The 18,715-nt window shown below is 35.2% G+C and overlaps 2 protein-coding genes across 2 annotated transcripts in view; both read right to left on the bottom strand.

Moving 5' to 3' along the window:
• Positions 1 to 2,224: 2,224 nt before the first annotated feature.
• LOC101743468 (uncharacterized) overlaps positions 2,225 to 18,715 on the bottom strand; it is a 39,279-nt gene continuing 22,788 nt past the window's right edge. The window contains exons 6-13 of the mRNA XM_062668261.1: positions 17,360 to 18,400; positions 7,963 to 8,220; positions 6,880 to 7,027; positions 5,983 to 6,241; positions 4,453 to 5,082; positions 4,188 to 4,369; positions 3,442 to 3,620; positions 2,225 to 2,512 (exon numbers count right to left, since the gene is read on the bottom strand). Coding sequence (XP_062524245.1) covers positions 2,317 to 2,512; positions 3,442 to 3,620; positions 4,188 to 4,369; positions 4,453 to 5,082; positions 5,983 to 6,241; positions 6,880 to 7,027; positions 7,963 to 8,220; positions 17,360 to 18,400 — 2,893 coding nt within the window. The 3' untranslated portion in view covers positions 2,225 to 2,316. The remainder of the gene's footprint in view (positions 2,513 to 3,441; positions 3,621 to 4,187; positions 4,370 to 4,452; positions 5,083 to 5,982; positions 6,242 to 6,879; positions 7,028 to 7,962; positions 8,221 to 17,359; positions 18,401 to 18,715) is intronic.
• On the bottom strand, positions 9,072 to 16,459 carry LOC101743189 (uncharacterized). The gene is made up of 3 exons (XM_004930940.5): positions 14,485 to 16,459; positions 12,162 to 12,365; positions 9,072 to 10,552 (listed from the first exon to the last, which is right to left on the bottom strand). Exons 1-3 carry the CDS (start codon positions 14,587 to 14,589, stop codon positions 10,466 to 10,468), a joined length of 396 nt encoding a protein of 131 aa, XP_004930997.1. The 5' UTR covers positions 14,590 to 16,459; the 3' UTR covers positions 9,072 to 10,465.

Raw genomic sequence — 18,715 nt, 5'->3', positions numbered from 1 at the left:
GGATTGAAAAAATATTAGACGAACACCAACCCATCGAGCAGGCGGGATTTCGTAAAGGCTATTCAACGATCGACCACATTCATGTAGTACGCCAAGTAATGGAGAAGTATAAAGAACACCAATGCACCTACTATATCGCATTTATTGATTATAGCAAAGCATTCGATTCTTTGTTTCATGAAAAGGTATGGGAGTCATTAAAAGAACAAGGAATTGAACACAAATACATCCGGTTAATAAAAAATGTTTACAGCCAGAATACTGCGAGAAAACAATTAGAAAAGAAAGGTGAACCTTTCAGAGTAGGCAAAGGCGTACGACAAGGAGATCCCCTGTCACCAAAAATATTCTCGGCGGTACTAGAATCCATATTCAGAGCTCTAAATTGGGAAAATCTCGGTATCAATGTAGACGGTGTCTCATTGACTCACTTGAGATTCGCAGATGATAATGTGTTATTTGCAAAATCGTCGGAAGACATCACAAGAATGATAAACGAATTATCAACGGAGAGCGAGAAGGTAGGGTTAAAACTGAACCTGGAAAAAACAAAAATAATGACAAACGGAGAGAGAATTCCCATAAACTTAGGAAACAACCAAATTGATTACACCGATAAATATATTTACTTGGGACAGCTAATAACAGATGATAATCCGGTGCTCAAAGAAGTTGAACGAAGAATAACTAATGGCTGGAGAAGGTACTGGGGCTTGAAAGAAATTATGAAGGACAAAAATCTTCATATGAACATTAAAAGCAAACTATTTAATACTTGCGTACTACCAGTTCTCATGTACGGCAGTTAAACATGGGCTTTATCACAAAACACGATTAGCAAGCTTGCATCATGCCAACGCGCAATGGAGAGGAGCATGATGAACGTGAAAAAGTCAGACCGACTGAGTAACCGTATAATAAGAAGCAAAACAAAGGTAATAGATATAGGGTGCAAAATTAGAAGGCTTAAATGGCGTTGGGCAGGGCATATGGTTAGAGGTAAAGATAAATGGAGCAAAGTTGTGACACAATGGTATCCTAGAGAAAGTAAAAGGAAAAAAGGTAGACCGCAAAAAAGATGGGATGACGACATAAGACAAGTGGCAGGCGTCACATGGAACAGAGTGGCTCAAGAAAGACATGAGTGGAAAAGGTTGGAGGAGGCCTTTGTCGATTGGCAAACAGATCTGCAGAAAATAAGAAAAATTCAAATAATAGACTAGATTAAGGTTTAAATAAAATTTAAGTTTTATATATTATATTTAATTTTAGTCATATAATTGTAATATGGATCTGAATAAAAGGCTATATTATTATTATTATTATTATTCTTAAAAAAATAATATACTTTGCATTAAAATATATCAACTTTGAAATATGTATTGAAAAAAATAATTTGTGTAGTATCATCAGTTTTCAATTTTAGTTTCCTATCAAAATTATTCTATATTATATAGCCAGAAAATGTCATCTCTGGCTTTTTGTACTTGTCAGAGCCTAACAGCGCCTATAGTAATTTACTAAATACCCACAAAATTGTATAGATGGCAAATAAACGTATATACTATTGATTTGTTTTTTTACCACTTTATACTTAAGAACTCATAGTAGATCAAGGGCTCTTTTAAATAATTTGCTACGGACCCCGCGCTTGCTTAATCCGGCACTGCCACAACCACAGACTTTTTGTCTGTGTTGTTTCATTAGATAGGCAAATAGAACTAGCCCAAGCTGCTTCAAATCTACATTCTCAATTCAATCAATAATTTATTTAATACATAATCCATATTGAAGTTTTTCTTATGATAGAAAATAATATTTAATGAGTTAAGAATTGCTTCTTGAAAGATTTGGGACAATAATTTCACATTTTTTCCGAACTCAAGCCTTCATTCTAAAAATACATAGTGATACTTTCACAAAAAAGAGCTATATGGCTGTGTGCAACTGCTGTTGGCTGTATGTAACTCAGTCGCTTTAAAAAAATAATTTCTTCCATTTCACCATGGCACTGATATAAATTATTTATTAGTTAAATCCTTCTAGTTTCCATAAAAATTGTTGCAATTTGGTTTATGACTTAAACCTTTATGTTTCAAGATGGATGACATTTTGAAAAACGGTGGCATTTTCGTATTTGTGTGCTTGGGTGACCATCAACAAGATGGACCTTTGGCTCGTCTGCAGCATCCACATTAAACCATCTTGTGCAATCAAAGAACACTGAACGATAAAATCGTGAATTTATTTGACTTTTTTCATTCTTTTTCAATACTTTCTTTCATCGAGTACGTGTATAGATAAACTCTAGCTAAACTAAAACCAATAGGTCATTTTAATGTTTCCGTCTACATCCCGTTGGGTTTCAACGACGCTGGTTTGCCGGAGCAACTTCCGCATAGAGCTACGTCGTTTGGGTGCAATTCCTGCCGCTTCGTCAACTTCTACGAGTGGTGCTTGTGTTAGTTCTAACTGGTCCAGATTTTCATAAGAATCGTTGGTTGTTGCTTCTCTGTAATATGAATGCTGTTTATTTATATAAGTATCTTTGTTATGGAATGTAAATGTCACGTGAACATCTTTGTTTGCGCTGGAATGACAGAATAACTTGTAGATATTTCATATTTCAACATTAATTGCACCAGACGCTAATTAGTTTTAAGAAACATAAGATCTCATTAAGATTGTAGAACAGCTGTCCCGTTCTTCAAGCCGCAATGTAGGCTGATTTGTCTAGAAATAGGAAGAATCTAGTATATATCCGTGCAGGCTTAAAAAAACGATCTACCACGTAAGCGTGATAAAGGCCAAAAAGAGTACCTAACCGTTGCAAAACATCGAGGTTTTCGGAGGTTTTTGCAGTTCTGCCAGTCAGTATGCAGTTTAATGGTTAATGGTGGTGTCACGGTGTACGCTTGTGTTATCATAGTTTTTTGTCTGCCAAAGTTTTTGCAATTTGCAAAGCATAAATAAGCCGTGAAGTTGTTTACCATCATTTAGTAATTCTGAATTTATTGCATTTAATAGAAAAGTGCCTAAAAACTAATAGTTTTAGTTTTTTTTTTTATAAAAAAATTGTGATGGTGAGTGGTTAACGTCGCCCATGGACTTCAGCAATGCTAGGGGCAGAGCCAAGCCACTGCCTACCGCTTAATACTCTCCACAAGCCTCGTTTGAAGAAGGACATGTCATAGCGCTCGGGAAACACCGTGGAGGGGAGCTCATTCCATAGTAACTCCTAGATTTGATTTAGGTATTGAATTTATGTACTTCGAGCCCAGTTTTAAAATTGCAATTCTCGCGGAGAAGAAAGACATGTCTTACTGTATTCGTACATAATGTCATGTGTTACTGTAACGGTTATATTGAATTTTAAATTGCGAGATATAGATTATATAATTATAGATTATTGTTGTTCAATATAAAAAAAAAAGAACAAACGTTTTTGCTCCGCATGTAAAACAATCTTTGTACGTCCAGTCCTTGCCGAACTCTTCTCCTTCCTCGGCTGTTTGTGGTAGCGGACAATGTAGTGTTTCCGGCAGTCGAAGGGCGCTTAAACCCCCGACAACTGATACTGCTCCCATGACTACAAGAGGTAGAACTAAGTTGTTGGAACCCTGGAATTTTTGATTGAGTACAATCGAGTGAATTTGTCTCTGAGACTTTTGTGACTCTATCAAATTTTGATTTCATAAGTTTGGTACTAAGGTTATGCAAAAATATTTTATATAGCAACGTCTCGAATCATAAATTTTTTGGCGGTGACTGAAGAAGATTAATTTGACAATTTACGAAATAAATCTTTATATTTCAATGAATGATGACTTGGCTATACACCTATTATTTATAATGTTGATTAACGACGATGCTCGGAAACCACCATGTGGATCATTTGCTTTTTGATTGAATAGGCAATAAAACACCTTTCTAAATTGCCTTATAAGAAATTAATAAATCATTATTTTTTATTTTTTATTTTTACCTTTCTTACATTTACAATCTACAAATTAGTTTGCTTGTGGGTATTAATTAGGCTTTCATTCATTTAAAGAGACTTTATTTTATGCGACGATTTTTATTAAAATGTGAATGCCGACACTAGTCAACAAAACGAGTGAAACAAAAAAAATTATGAATTTTTAGCAAGCGAGTACTTTCGTTGAAATGAAGATGAATATTCTTACCAGGTAATTAATAAATGGGATTATGATCAAACCCAAGCCACCAATATACGCTGAAGTACCTATTCCCACTCCTCGTAATGCCGTAGGATAGAGCTCACCAGCGTAAGGATATATTATTAAGAAAGATGCTGAGATAAATAATTTTGAAATAAGGTAAAGTATGAGCGTTTCTGTGATGGCATCTGGAAAAATTTTATTTTTTTTAAATATTTATTGATTTGTGGCAATGGTATCACGAAAATTCGAAAAAATGGGATGAAATTACCTTTCGGTAGTAAAACGGTTACGATACAAAAAATGCCGCTAATAACCATCGATAAACATAGAGGCCATCTTCTGCCAATACGATCCATGAGCATCCAACATATAAGGTAGCTCGGTATTTCAACGGCGGATGACAGAAAGAAACTCATATACTGATTGTCGCCAATAGCCGGGCCGTAGTAACTTAGGCCAACGTATACCATTTCAGATGCGCACCAATTTAATGTGATCAAAAACGTCTTGAGTCGCATATTTGGTGTACGACATAGAGTAAACACACTTTCTTGCTGTTTGTTTTTTTGTTGTGTATCCTCTTTTAATTCTAAAATTAACTTTTGCAGTTTAATCATATATTCATCGGGTAATTCCTTTTTGTTTACTCTTGCTATAGTTTGTAGAATATCATTAGCTTCTTCTAGTCGTCCTCGCATCAAAAGCCATCGTGGCGATTCAGGTAAAACAAACCAATATAAGTAATACACAGTAAAGGGAACTGAAGTAGCTAATGCCAGAGATCTCCAATCTCGTAGAAGATAGGTCACTACTGATAGTAATATCAAGCCCAACGTATAAAATATACATGTCATGACTGTCACGAAAGATCGGTAATTGGGTCCGGCAAGTTCTAAGGCTGAAACATAAAATGACATATGAATTTCTTATCATTTTAAGTTGTTACGATAAATTGGTAACTGACTTCAGTTAAAATTACGGGCTCATCAAATAGGTTGTTGCTAAAATGAAAATTATTTATGCCAGCAGTGTTATTAATAACGAATTATTTGTGCTCTACAAGTTACAAGAAGAAAAGTATTATTCATATTAAGTTATGTCAAAAAGTATTGTTCAGAATAAGACTTTAAGTAAATAGCTGTTGTATTGTACTTACGGTAGATTATTAGCTTATTGCACTTTTACAGTTTGTAGATGTCAACATATTGATATAATAATAGTCTTACTAGTACATACTACTCGTAGTATTTTGATGAAAATATAGATATATTTTTTTCCCTCCGGGCCGAAAGTGGCAACTTTTGTCCCGTTGCGCTAAACAAAGTTGCCGCTTTCCGCCTTTGTCGGACAAAAAAATAGTATACAGCCCTTGGAAAGTAAAAAAGTAAACCTCAGATCACGCACACATTACATGTGATCTGAGGCTTTTCTTATTTTCCTTCCCAAGAGGTGTAATATACTATTCTCAAGAATGAACGAAGGAGCGACCACAGTCTTATTTATTTGTGAACTAATATCATGTTTTTAGGAGTATAACTATTTCTTGCGTATTTTTCATGTACTATTTGTGTATTATTCAATATTATAGTAAGATTGTAATAAAAATACTTTTGTAACAATATTGATGATGACTGTACTTTTTATATTAAAATTTTTGACCTTATATATTTTCCCTTTAGCTCAAATTTCGGGATATTCTAGATTCCTTCCAGAAGCTTCCTAATGATAGGTAATCAGCTCATTTGTTCGTCGTCCGCTTGGGCAAAGGAAAACGTAATTGTATTGATGTTATACTCACATATTATAAAAGGAATTTGGTAAACAGCTGGAATAGTTAAGCCAACGATAGCTCTGGCGAGTACCCAAAGCCAATATTCGTGAGCGTATGATGTCATTATACTTCCGATAAGCAGTGTAGTTAAGCAGATAAAGAAGGACTTCTTTCGACCTATCCGGTCATTTAAATAACCAAAAGAATAAACGCCAATGGGTCCTCCAACGTTTAAAGCGACCAATCCAAGTGTAGGGTAGACATCATACTCGCATACTAAATTAAACTGTAACATTAGGATAATCAGATAAATATGATTATAGAGCTCTAACAATTTATTTAAAATTTTCAAGTGATGTAAGGATTACTTTAGTGATATTTAAAATATAGCAGTTTGTGCACAGGTATTTTCAAAGTAACAGCTTCTTAAATAAGAGAGAGACACGTTACAACATATGAATTGAACTAAATGATATACAGGATAAGCCTAAATGATACACTCCTATTACCTTTTTGAATTACTAAAAGAAACGAAAAGCACGTGTTTTCAGGCCTTACGGATTGGTGCCACTTTTCTGTCTATTTTTATACTTAATCAATCATGCATTCCGATTGGGATGGCAGAATATAAATGAAAATATATAAAATAGATATAATGATATAATAATGATCATTTCCAATAGAATTGGAGCTCCGACCTGAAGACAGTAGTGAGTTTCACTTCACGGTGTGTACACACACTAACAAAAAAATCTGATATCCCAGAAGCGTGTTGTGTGAACTGGACTACTTTATTAAAAAAACATATTTATTTGAAATAGCTATTAGTCCCAAATTATGGAAGGATGTGGCTTGTGTTAGGACGAAGAACATATTATAGAAATGGGACATAAAAACACTAGTAAATTAACATTATATACTTACGTCTATTACTATAGATGAGGATACTTCTGTTATATTAAACTCATATCCGTCATAGCAAGGTTCCACGGTTAAGTTTTTATTTAATTGAATTTCTGATACACTCCTTATGTCAGACCAATCCATTGCATATCTAAAGCATTTCTCAAAACTGACATTATCCTAATGAGAAAAAAAATTTAGTGGGCACAATAGAATATAGGTACATATATTTTTATTTACTCTGCATTACCTTTGGTTGACTGGTAAGGAATGCCTTAGGCATTAGGTCCGCTAATGTAAATAAATACATGAAGAGTAACAAATACTTATATATCTTTGTTATTCAAGCGTAAAAATCTTGAATAATATTATACTCGTAAAAATTATTAACCAAAACAACTTAAACAACTTTAAACTTCATCAGTAAAAGCAAACATCTCGCTTGTCTCACTAATAACTATTAAAAATGTATCTTCTCATACTCAGTTCAGTGTTAACAAGAATTGCTTAAGTGACTTAATACGAGTAGCACCGTATGTGCGATGTGTAGTCCAAGTTGGAATTAAATATGCATTTATAAGAGTAACTTAAAAACTTGATAACAAAAAATTGATTATAAAAACTTGATAATAAAATAAAAAATTGATAATTGGTCAAATCTTAATAATATTTAAACGAGACTGTTAGAAGTAACAAGTTCTAAATCAAAATCGGTCCACCTAGAATAAAGTTCTGAGGTAACACACATAAAAAGTATAGTCAAATTAAGAATTATCTTCTCTTTTTAACTCGGTTAAAAATATACCAAATTTCTTTTCGATAACTTTTAGTACACGCTTCATATTGTAAATTTTTATTTTATTTTTTTTATTGCTTAGATGTGTGGACGAGCTCACAGCCCACCTGTAGTGAAGTGGTTACTGGAGCCGATAGACATCTACAACGTAAATGCGCCACACACCTTGAGATATAAGTTCTAAGGTCTCAGTACCTATAGTCACAACGGCTGCCCCACCCTTCAAGCCGAAACGCATTACTGCTTCACGGCAGAAATAGGCGACACGGTGATATCTACCCGTGCGGAGTCACAAGAGGTCCTATCACCAGTAGTTATAATTCAAATAATAAGACCTCACCTTTGTTGGGATCGATAACAGTTTACGTTCGTATTGTGTTATATTTAGCATTTGCAGTTCGGGCACTTTACACCAATGGTCAGGCACATCTGTCATAAATAATTGGTTGAACGCACAAAATCCGCAAGGCAGGCATGCCGGCAGGCACACGAGCCAAAGGAGGAGCTTCTGATAGATACCAAATTCGCCGATCTTAGGCAACAAGTCATCCAAGTCAATCGAATCACTTTCATGGTCCAGAACGGAATCCTGACGGATGAAATAACAGCCTTTTAAGATTTTCACCGGTGGTACTAAATTCGGAATCTTCGTGGTAGACGTACCGTCTTTTGTTGATTTTGGGTTCCATAGTTTTCAGAATTGTTATTTTTCTTCATCAGAATATAAGTAAGTGAACGTCTATTCTTTGTTAAAATTTATTTATTCTGTCGTAGGTTGAAACCTTACAAACGTCTTGTTATTAATTGAATTAATCGTACGCTGACGTTTGCCAGTTTTAACAACACCGTGAGAAATGCTCGATTAGAGGATTTAAATTTTGTATGTCCTACAATATCGGGTTCACGTAATAACAAGATTACGAGTTTAAGTTTGGGAACGTCAGAATTAAAGTTTTAGAAATTAATACCAAACAATTCGTTTGAGTTTTAATTATTTGTTTATCAAGTTGCTATCAAAAGTATCTGACATACTATGGAGTAAATAGATGTATATCTTGCAACACTAGAAATCACTCCAATATGGTCACAATCAAACTTTATATAGAGCTTACCAGAGTTCCCAATACGCCTTTTCAGCAGTAATTACACGAGCTTACGAGCGAACTAACTCATCAACAACTCACTCAACACAGCTCACTGAGTTTCTCGCCGGATCTTCTCCGTGGGTCGCGATTTAGATCCGGTGGTAGATAATGCGAAGCACTGCTCTTGTTAGGGCTGGTACTAGCAAAGTCCCTTAGGCTACCAGCTAATAGATAGGAAGAAAAAACGCAAACTTTCCTTCTAAGTTTCGTCGTAAACATGTGTTCTCAAACGTCTTCTGTGAGCTCGAAAAAAAAAAAAAAAACTCAATTGATTTTGTTAAAATATTTTATTTGTGAAACGTAGATAAAATTGATACAAGTAATGAAATCCTTACACATAAAACTTACATTTTTACATGGTAATGAAACTGTGACGTTTGTTTTGGTAAACATTAATATTCAAATGTTAAACTTTCAACAATTACGTTTTGGTAACTTCTGTTTCAGAATATACGTATAACAAAATTACGTATCAACAGTCTCATTCGCACGCTTGCCATGCCAAATTCGATTAAATAGATAATATATATATAATTCAATATTAAATAACAACATATTTTTATATATATGTACATATATTAATTTCGCGAAAATTGACTTCTGAGGTAAAAAATAATAGAAACTTTGTATAAAAACTTGGTACTATATATTTTCTAGAATAGGAAAATAATGCACATGCTTAATTTGCATCTTGCAAGCAATATAATATTATATAGAGTTTTACTTGTAGTTACGTAAATTTAATTTACTACTTTACAAAATGAAATAATTGAATATTTTGTTTGTTGAATTTACAAGAATCATTGAATATGTTATGCGTATCATTCATTAAATATCATGAGTTTGTGCTCACTTCCATCACTTACCGTAATATAAAACTTAATTTTCAAATATGCTACAGTTAACAACGTATGAAACACCACTTGGAACAAGACTCTAAAACAATTTTAGAATCCTTGTTGCTTACTTGTATCTGATTTTGTCTTTGCTTTCTCAACTTAAATTGTATTTTCCAAAGACACTTTAACGTTTTACAAATTGGATAACATGAAATTGAACTAAACAACAAAATGAAAACAAAATTGATATAAGTACCTAACGTAAAGGGTTTTGTCGAAGGCAACGATAAATAGAGCAACATAATTAATTTGATTTCTCTTAAATAAAAAATTAACAAATAGCAGTTCAGGATAAAAATGTTAAAATACTTTCTACAGGGTTTCAGTAATTCAAATGTACACAATGAAATTAACGATAATTTTAACCTACAATTTGTAGGTCCACGTAACTCTCACAAATCCGTAGTTTCGTCCTGGGGCACATTATTGTTCCATGCACTCTCTCATAAATCTGCATATTGCCGATACCTTGCAGGATAGGAGTGTAACACTACTTTTATTCAATTCAAAACACACTTACACAACGGTAAACAAAAGTCACTGGTAAACAAAATAAGTCCTAGATGAAAAAAAGGATTCTTTTAATAATTTTGTTCACATTACATAATTATATTAAGATATTACATGTTGTGTAACAGTAACGGATTGGAAAAATTGTTTTACAATAACAATTATTTACAATAATTAATTTACGGTTTTTTACCCTGAAGGGCAGAAGTGATTTGTGAAGAAATTGACCAGGCGCCCTAGGGCGCCACCCGCCGACGCTACGTGAGCAGCTTGAAGAACATGATGCCCAGAGAGATATTGATAAACAGTACAAGGATAACCAGTTGCTGTCGGGAGAACCAGTCCTAAAATATAGAAATATGTATGAAAATAAATTACAATTACATAATTGAGAATTTTTCGGGAAACAAATTTATTTAAAATTAATTATCGACCAGGTTCAATCAGTTAAAAAAAAGTAGAAGCGTTTTTAAGTGTTGTATTTTTTCTGCTCTGATATAATTCGAAGAACAAAAGTAGCGGTATTCAATTTTTCGTTATCGTTGGCGAACAAAGAGTTTACGTAAATGTAAATTAGTTACTAACAGAGATATTCTGGTTATGTACTGTATTTTCGTTGCTCTGGATTACGAAACGAAAATAGAGAAAGAAAAATATTCGTAATTTTTGGTGAAGTATGAATTTACAGTGTTGTAAATTGGTAAAAAGGTGCACTGCTTAAATTTTATGTTTTGTAAATATTTACTTTGATGCAGATAGAATTTTACAAAGTTCAATGTCAGAGTGGGTGGTGATTTATTGTACTGTAAACAAGACAGCAACTATTTTGATTACAGTGTACGCGGTCAAATCGTAGGAACTTTTCCGGAGAATGTGTAGGATCAAATGCAAGCTTTCAGAGTAAGATTGCCCCAGTTCCGTTTACCCCAAACATATATTGGGAAAGCTAACGCTGCTCAGTCTTTTCAGTGAGTTATGGCTGTCTCCAGGTCAAATATCTTAACGTCAAATATCTAACTTTTGGTAGGTCATGAGTTGGGTCTTCCAAAAAACAATAATTATAAATGCTGCAGATTTAACGTTGACTTGGAACTCATGTATTGAGTATATATCTCATAAGGCTAAGATCGCCTTCGGTATTAGCAGGGCAACGATGGGGCCTGTAGCAAGTCACTACACTTAACTATGGAGTCAGAGCTTTTGTGAACTATGGCTGTGAGGCACGGGACAAAAGATCCTGTAGTCAAACGATATTTAACTGCCTTCATAGATGTATTTTTGTGACTGTAATGAGAATGAAGGAGTATTATATTTTGCAAATTATCTTACTATTTTTACTGCTCTAATTAATTTACTGATGGTTGGGCGTATTGCAAGATCACAAATGCGGTGCCAACATCCTACCTATTTCTGTTCTGTTCGTGAAGCTGTCATGGATTTCGCTTTGAATACTGGAACAGCAGCAATAAAACAATCGAAGCTAAATCTTCTACATCTACATCATCACGTTTCGAAGTCTGCATATAAGTTTAGTTGCTAATGGGTTCCGGTAGTATCTTAATGCTAAAAAAGCCGTAGGCTTCGTTCACCCAATTATGCAAATAATATAAAAAAAATAATTGTGCCATATTTTTTATTGCTTAAATGGGTGGACAAGCTCACAGCCCACCTGGTGTTAAGTGGTTACTGGTGCCCGTAGACATCTACAACGTAAATGCGCCACCCACCTTGAGGTATAAGTTCTAAGGTCTCAAGTATATTTACAACGGCAGCCCCACCCTTCAAATCGAAACGCATTACTGCTTCACGGCTGAAATAGGTAGGGCGGTGGTACCTACCCGTGCGGACTCACAAGAGGTCCTACCACCAGTAAAATATACCAACAAAATAATATACCAATAATATACCAAATAAAATACTTTTTCTCTAAAACTTTCCCTTTTTATTTCATACCTTGACTTGCGGACTGACCAAGTAGAGTAGAGGATTGGCCCTCAGTTTTTCCGATTCCTCGTGCATGCGGCGCACTTCCTCGCGTCGCGCGGATCCTAGCGCCGATACCTCTTCGCGGGACATACCGGTCTCCGCCGCCCGCGGCATACTCGCTACATCGGGGAGAGACTTCTTGCGTTGAAGCGTCTGCGGCGTGCTCAGCATCTGTCAATATATATATTTTTTTTATTCTTTTTTATTGCTTCGATGGGTGGACGAGCTCACAGCCCACCTGTATCTTATTTTCTTCAGTGCTGGATGAATTAGCCTCAAAATATATGCTCCTGATCCCAACCACAATTGATTTTTAATTCCGTAACTTATTTGTGTAGGTGATTTCTTCTTCATGATTTATGTATGTATGTGTTATATGTTCGAGCATGGAACCAGCAGATTTTATATAGTTGTTGATAGCTTCTGGATTGGTTTTTGTATTAGTACCATCAACATACGAAAGGCGGAGCCCGACTTACATATTCTAGCAAATAGACGTATTTCATATAATTATTATGAACGATAGTTACGTTGGATTAAGTTAACTAGTAAAAACGAACACAACTAAGTATGATGTTTTAACCTTTATATAAGTATACATATTTATTACACACATGTATATAAGTTTCAACCTTATTGTGGGTCTTTGCAAACATATACCTACTCAGTATATGATGATGACGACAAAGAATATAATGGAAGTGAATTTTTAATTTGTTACAGATTATTAATATGTATAATAATTGAAAAACAATTGTATAATTTATCATATCAGAACATACATTAGTTTTATTATAATTTCTTATAAGTAAACTAAGTTCTTATGTATTCGTTAATGGTCGTTCATTGTAGCTAATGCTATATAGTTTTGTTTTTGTTTCACACATGCGTGAAACAGTTTAAAATCTAAATGAACAAGTCCTTGAATAAACAGGAAACTTTAACTACACATTTCTGTTTTCGTTATTATAAGTCGACATAGAAACTGAAAATTACAGAGCAATAAAAACGTGTTGATGGGGTTACGATCATTTCCGGTTAATGTTTAAGCTTCGTCTTAACGCTTATAGTATAAAAAAATTATGGCGTATAAGAATCTAATATTTTGCCCTTTTATTATGAAATAATTTTACTGTTCCGGAAAGTAGGTGTCCATATCGCGGGAAAACGCCGTGGGAAGTTGAACCCAAGGAAATATTCTAATGTTATGATTTACGTCATGATTTTTACATGCTGTAAATTTCGACGAGGTCATTAACCTATTTTTATGAAAATACTACCTACGAAACTTAGCGATTAAGTTTAACTATTTTAAGTATGAAATTTTATTGTTCAACTTTGGTTACCTTTTATATGATTACAAACATTGTTTAAAAAAATCTTGTTTTGTTTGATTTTATTATTCATTTATCGTATCTATAAGTAATCTAATAGTAAAAGTTGTGTTTTTATTTAGGGCGCTGCCGCATTCCCACATTGCTTATATATTTTTCTAGCCACGTTTTCACCCGAAAACTTGGAAAGTTAGAGAATTGACAACACATAAATATGTTTTTTATTTTAGAAACATTTAAAAATGTCGTTTTAAAACCCCAAGTAGAAGCTTTCGTGATTTTTTTTAGAACTATCTGAAAATAATAATCGAAACACTTGTACTACATGCAAAAATATATATTCCTTAATTATAAATTGATGGACTGTCATCATTAATTATTGTTTATTCGTTTTTTTTTCAAACGATTCTAACGTAACTTATTCCTATAATCCATAAAACAACTAAATTTAAATACCTTCTTTTAAAATTTTACGTAAGCTCATATATGTATGTATGTATATTATATGAATGTGATATGATTTAGGGTTTTCTTTAAAATGAATTAAATTATGGCCGCAAAGAAGCAATTCGTGTAAAATGGGAACCCGAGACTGATATACATACATACACATATACATTTATATATATTTAGATATATATGCCTATATATATTTAGAGATCAAAAAAACATGTTTCTTATAAGATTGTTTGTTCGAAGTTAATCGAACCCAATACCCTATGATCAGTAGTGACGCGCACTAACCACTGCATTACCGAGTAAATCAATATATGTATGTATTTAAAATCTTACTCCAAAGCGGACACTTTTTTGATGCACTTTGAACCAATATTAGGGTTATATAAAATGGGTTCAATAGACATTTTAATAATGTTACTTAAATTATTTTTATTTTTCATGCACATTTAGACACGTTCTGAATCCGAAATGATTAAAAGGTAGTAGTAGTAAGTTACCTCAACTGGAGGTACATTTATCCAGCTTTCGGAGGCACGTCGGGCGAGGATCGCCGGCGAACACATAAGGTCCTCATCTTCGTCTTCTACCTCTTGATACCACATCTTTTCTAATATTTCAAACTTATAATTTTCACAAACTTTGTTCGATGTCTTTTGATCACATTGCGAATTCGTTCAGGAGCTTACATTTAGTGTTTAGACATCTTATGTACCGCGTACTTAATTAGTTGAATATTTATTAAAAAAAATTGTTGTTAGTTTTTTTGTACTTTGTAATGTATTCTTTTTTGGTTTATATATAGCGGGGAGATGGTACGCGGAAAGGCGCTGCGAGTGACTGTCTCGATTTAGAAATAGACCGGGCTCAGCGCTGGCCGGCTGCTATGCTACTCTCCCGCTCCCGCGACAGTGCACGCCTACAAACTACAACATAATATTATCCACATTATATTTCGTCATTCAAGACTATGTGTCGGTGGAAAAAAATATTCTTGAATGTTTTTTTTTTCAATGCATAAATGAATTATGTCGTTTTGATTTTGAGCCGGCCTCAAATAAAAAAAAAGGTTTTCGATTCGAAACGAGTGGAGTGGATCGGAGATGTTATTAATTTTTTTTTATCCTCGTCATAAGCCAATGGATGCGCACACATTTTAAATGCAATGATTGGCCTTGATGTTTACGACGTTAATAAATCTTTAAATGACTGCCAACCAAGAATTTGGACGTACTTCGTGACCAGGGCTCAAGTTCTCAGCTCAGTTTTGCTGGCTATTGATTTGGTGTAGCCGCTTAACACCAGAAGAGCCAACGAGAACTTCGTTACGGCAGTAATATGTTACTGCATACTATGCCTACTATGTTATACATACATACGGTTCAGCTGGCCTTTCGACTGTGAGATACGTATGATACCTCTGTGCCACGAGTGCGGTATGATCGGTAAGATCTGTGCTATCCACCATCTATGTGCTAATTGCCATCATTTTATTATTTTATTTAGCGTGCACAATATTTAAATGTTGACAAAAAAGGGGCGAAAGTTAACGAAACGTCGGAAATAATTAAAAAAAAAACGCTAGAATAAACTGTTAAAGTGGTTTTGATTGTGTATATGGCCGCGAAAGCTGACGAAAATCCTAGACTTTAATAATTATGCGTATAAAAATAATTATCGAAAAAAAAAATATTTTAAATTTACCATTGAAAGTTTGAGTAGGTACCATTTTTTTAATTAATTATGTAACAACGTGAATACTTATTGTGGTGTATTTACTTGCGCTTACCATCTAAGTACATTTTTTTTATTGCTTAAATAGGTGAACGAGCCTACGACCCACTGATGTAAACTAGTTCCCGGAGCCCACAATGTTAATACCGCAACCCGTCGTACGTGTGAGGTTATCGTAGCCTGAATGATAAGACGCGCGGTGCAACGTATCAAGCGATGCAACTGTGCTGGTGTTCGAATCCCGTAGACAGGTACTAATTTTTGTAATGAAATACGCGCTTAACATATGATCACAAATGACTTGCACGTTGAAGGAATAGCATCGTGTAATAAAAATCAAATCCACAAAATTATAATTTGCGTAATTACTGGCGTGGTAAGACGTCTTATCAGTCCGCAGGGATTGGTACCATCATCCTGCCTATTTCTGCCATAAAGCAGTAATGCGTTTTGGTTTGAAGGGGAGCAGCCGTTGTAGTATAAAAACTGAGAGGTCTCAAGGTGGGTGACGGCATTTATATTCTAGACGTTCATGGTTCTGATAACCACTGAATATCAGGTGAGCCATAAGGTCGTCCGCCCATTTAAGCAATAAAAAAACCCGCTTTTACACATGCAGTCGAAGACTCAATTGTTTTTTTATCTTTTTGTACGACTTCTTGCCCTTCAGGCTGGAACGCATGTGTACTTCGCGGCAGCTATAACTACACCCTACCACCAGTAAATGCAGTTTGACAATCAAAGTACTCTAGTGTTATACTCAAAAATGGCTGTTGCTCAACTTCCGGTGAATCACTTAGTTACATTTTATGACGCTCACGAGAAAACATCCCAGTTTGTTCCTAAACATTAATACTTCAAAAACCAACCTGATGATTGATACCTGATCGGTTAGTGTAATTAGTGCTGCCCCTGTCTATTCCAATCGGTTCATAAGCGCGTATTGCGAGCGAATAGTGCGATAAAAATAAAGTATTCGTCATGCACGTGACATTTCGTGAATTCCTTGGCCTTGTTATTCTACATATTTTCGTTCGTTCATGTTGCATTATCTATGGCTCTTGTCATTAGGACCGAAGGTTAGTCGGTTCATTATTTTATAAAACAATGACCAGTGAATTACAACGAATGATTGCTTTATTAGTTGAATATTATCTATTCTTGTGCGCTTGTTAGAACTAATAATAATAATTATTGATCATCGTTTTTAAATGGTATACAAATAAATATTAAATACTAAAATTACTCACTTTGCGACCTCCTCCTCCTCCTGCTGCTCGTTGAATGGGTGGTGGTGGAGTAGGATTTGGTGCTACGTATAAGCTTTCCGTCCTTTTTGGTTGGTACGGAGAAGGAGATATTTCCTGGCCGAGTGTTCGCTTTCGTAAGAGCGAATCTTCAAATGCGTGATGCTCTCTAGAACTAGCTCTTGAAATCGAACCACGACCGGACGCTAAATGACCGTTGCCTGCTGGTGTAGCTGCCCTTGACGGAGGTCGTGATATCGTTTGTGGGGCAATTGAACCACTACGTGAACTTGGATTCGGTGCGGTAGCATCAACCGAAGGCTGTCGAGATCGTCTGCCGTATCGATCCACACTAGAGTCTCGGCTTGGAGGTCTTTTATAGTGATCAAAGTAATCGATTGAAGGACGTGTTCCTGGTTGTCGATTATCTCGTGCTCCATTGATAGCGTCCTGTTCAGAGGGATGTGTTTGACGATAGGCTTGATTGTCGACCGTTCCTTGTCTATATGCTTGATCTGGTTGCGTTGTCTGTCTATACATATTATTATCTTGGTCATAGTTTTGCCGATAGTTTTGCGGTTCTGTTGGTCCAGGTTGCTTGTTATCCAGCAAGGCACCTTCAGAGTGTACCGTTCCCGAGCGAAATTCGGTGCGCCCGTCAACGTAGGTATTAGCTTGCGTATCATACGTAGGTTGACCGAGAACGCTCTGGCGCCTTGTTGCTTGTTGAGGTTGGGGTTGAGCGTTCCAATCCTGTTGTGGTCGTTGGTTTGCCGTGGCTCTAACTGCTGACGACAATCTCCGACCTTGATTCGTAAATGGTTGACCGCTCTGATCATAACTTTGTTGTTGAGATATTGAATCTTGCCTGTTCTGACGATATGGAGCAGATGGGTTTGGTGGTACACCTGGAGAACCGGTACCATAAGTATTCATTTGTTCATTTGGTACATACTGTTTGTGTGTGTCCGGAATATATGACTGTGAATTTGTAGGCCATGAATCTTGTTGAGAGGAATGGTATGGGTCGTGTGGTGGTCCAAGATTTCTGTTATCTGAATTGTAATTTGAACTGTTTGCAAGTCGTGGGTCAACTGGTTGATTACCAGTAGTTTTAGGATATTGCGTAGAAAGTCTTCTGGGCATTGCGTTCGGTACGGCGTTTGTTTGTGGAAGCTGTGAGTGCGTCGGAGGGATATGATTTGGAATGCTCTTTCCGTCCAAGATCTTTTCAGATTCTTGCGGTACGGGTGGTGCAACTTGTGCGTCGTAAGCCTTTTGTCTGTATTTTTCTCTTAATCCTATTCGGTCGAAACCAGGATGTTTGAAATCTGGTGCGAATTGCTTCGCAGTCATTTGCGCTATATCACAGTCTTCTTTTGCTTGGTCTGCGGCTGCATCCGCTTGTTCGGCTTTACCACGTGCTGTAGCGGTTCTGTGAAAACAGTTTAATACTTGAAATGTAACGTGTACCGTTCACTGAATATAAAAATTACATATTGGGTACGATATTTTATGTACTCGTATCGAGTAAAACAACCGATAGGATTCAAATCCGAAGTAATATTTTTTCAGAATAAATACGTAAATAGGGAACTAGTGGTCCCCCGGTAGTCGAAATTCGACTGTAATTAATTGAAATTATAAGTTTGTACACTATTATCATTCTATTGTCAAAGACATACCTATAAACTTCTATAATCACAGATTTCGCCAAGACTACACTTTAGACAAATATAAATAATAATAA

Source organism: Bombyx mori, chromosome 4 (genome assembly GCF_030269925.1).
Source record: "Bombyx mori chromosome 4, ASM3026992v2".
Classification (NCBI taxonomy): Eukaryota; Metazoa; Arthropoda; class Insecta; order Lepidoptera; family Bombycidae; genus Bombyx; species Bombyx mori.
Note: the sequence above shows the minus strand (reverse complement) of the source record. Positions and strands in the feature narration are given on the sequence as shown.

Bases quoted from the DNA above. Each gene is read 5' to 3' on its own strand.
- LOC101743189 (XM_004930940.5), bottom strand. From the start codon at position 14,589: ATGTGGTATCAAGAGGTAGAAGACGAAGATGAGGACCTTATGTGTTCG. The intron at 12,366-14,484 runs GTAACTTACTAC...ATATATTGACAG, and splicing joins TAAATGTACCTCCAGTTGAG to ATGCTGAGCACGCCGCAGAC. The intron at 10,553-12,161 runs GTATGAAATAAA...TCTATATTTTAG, and splicing joins TGGTCAGTCCGCAAGTCAAG to GACTGGTTCTCCCGACAGCA.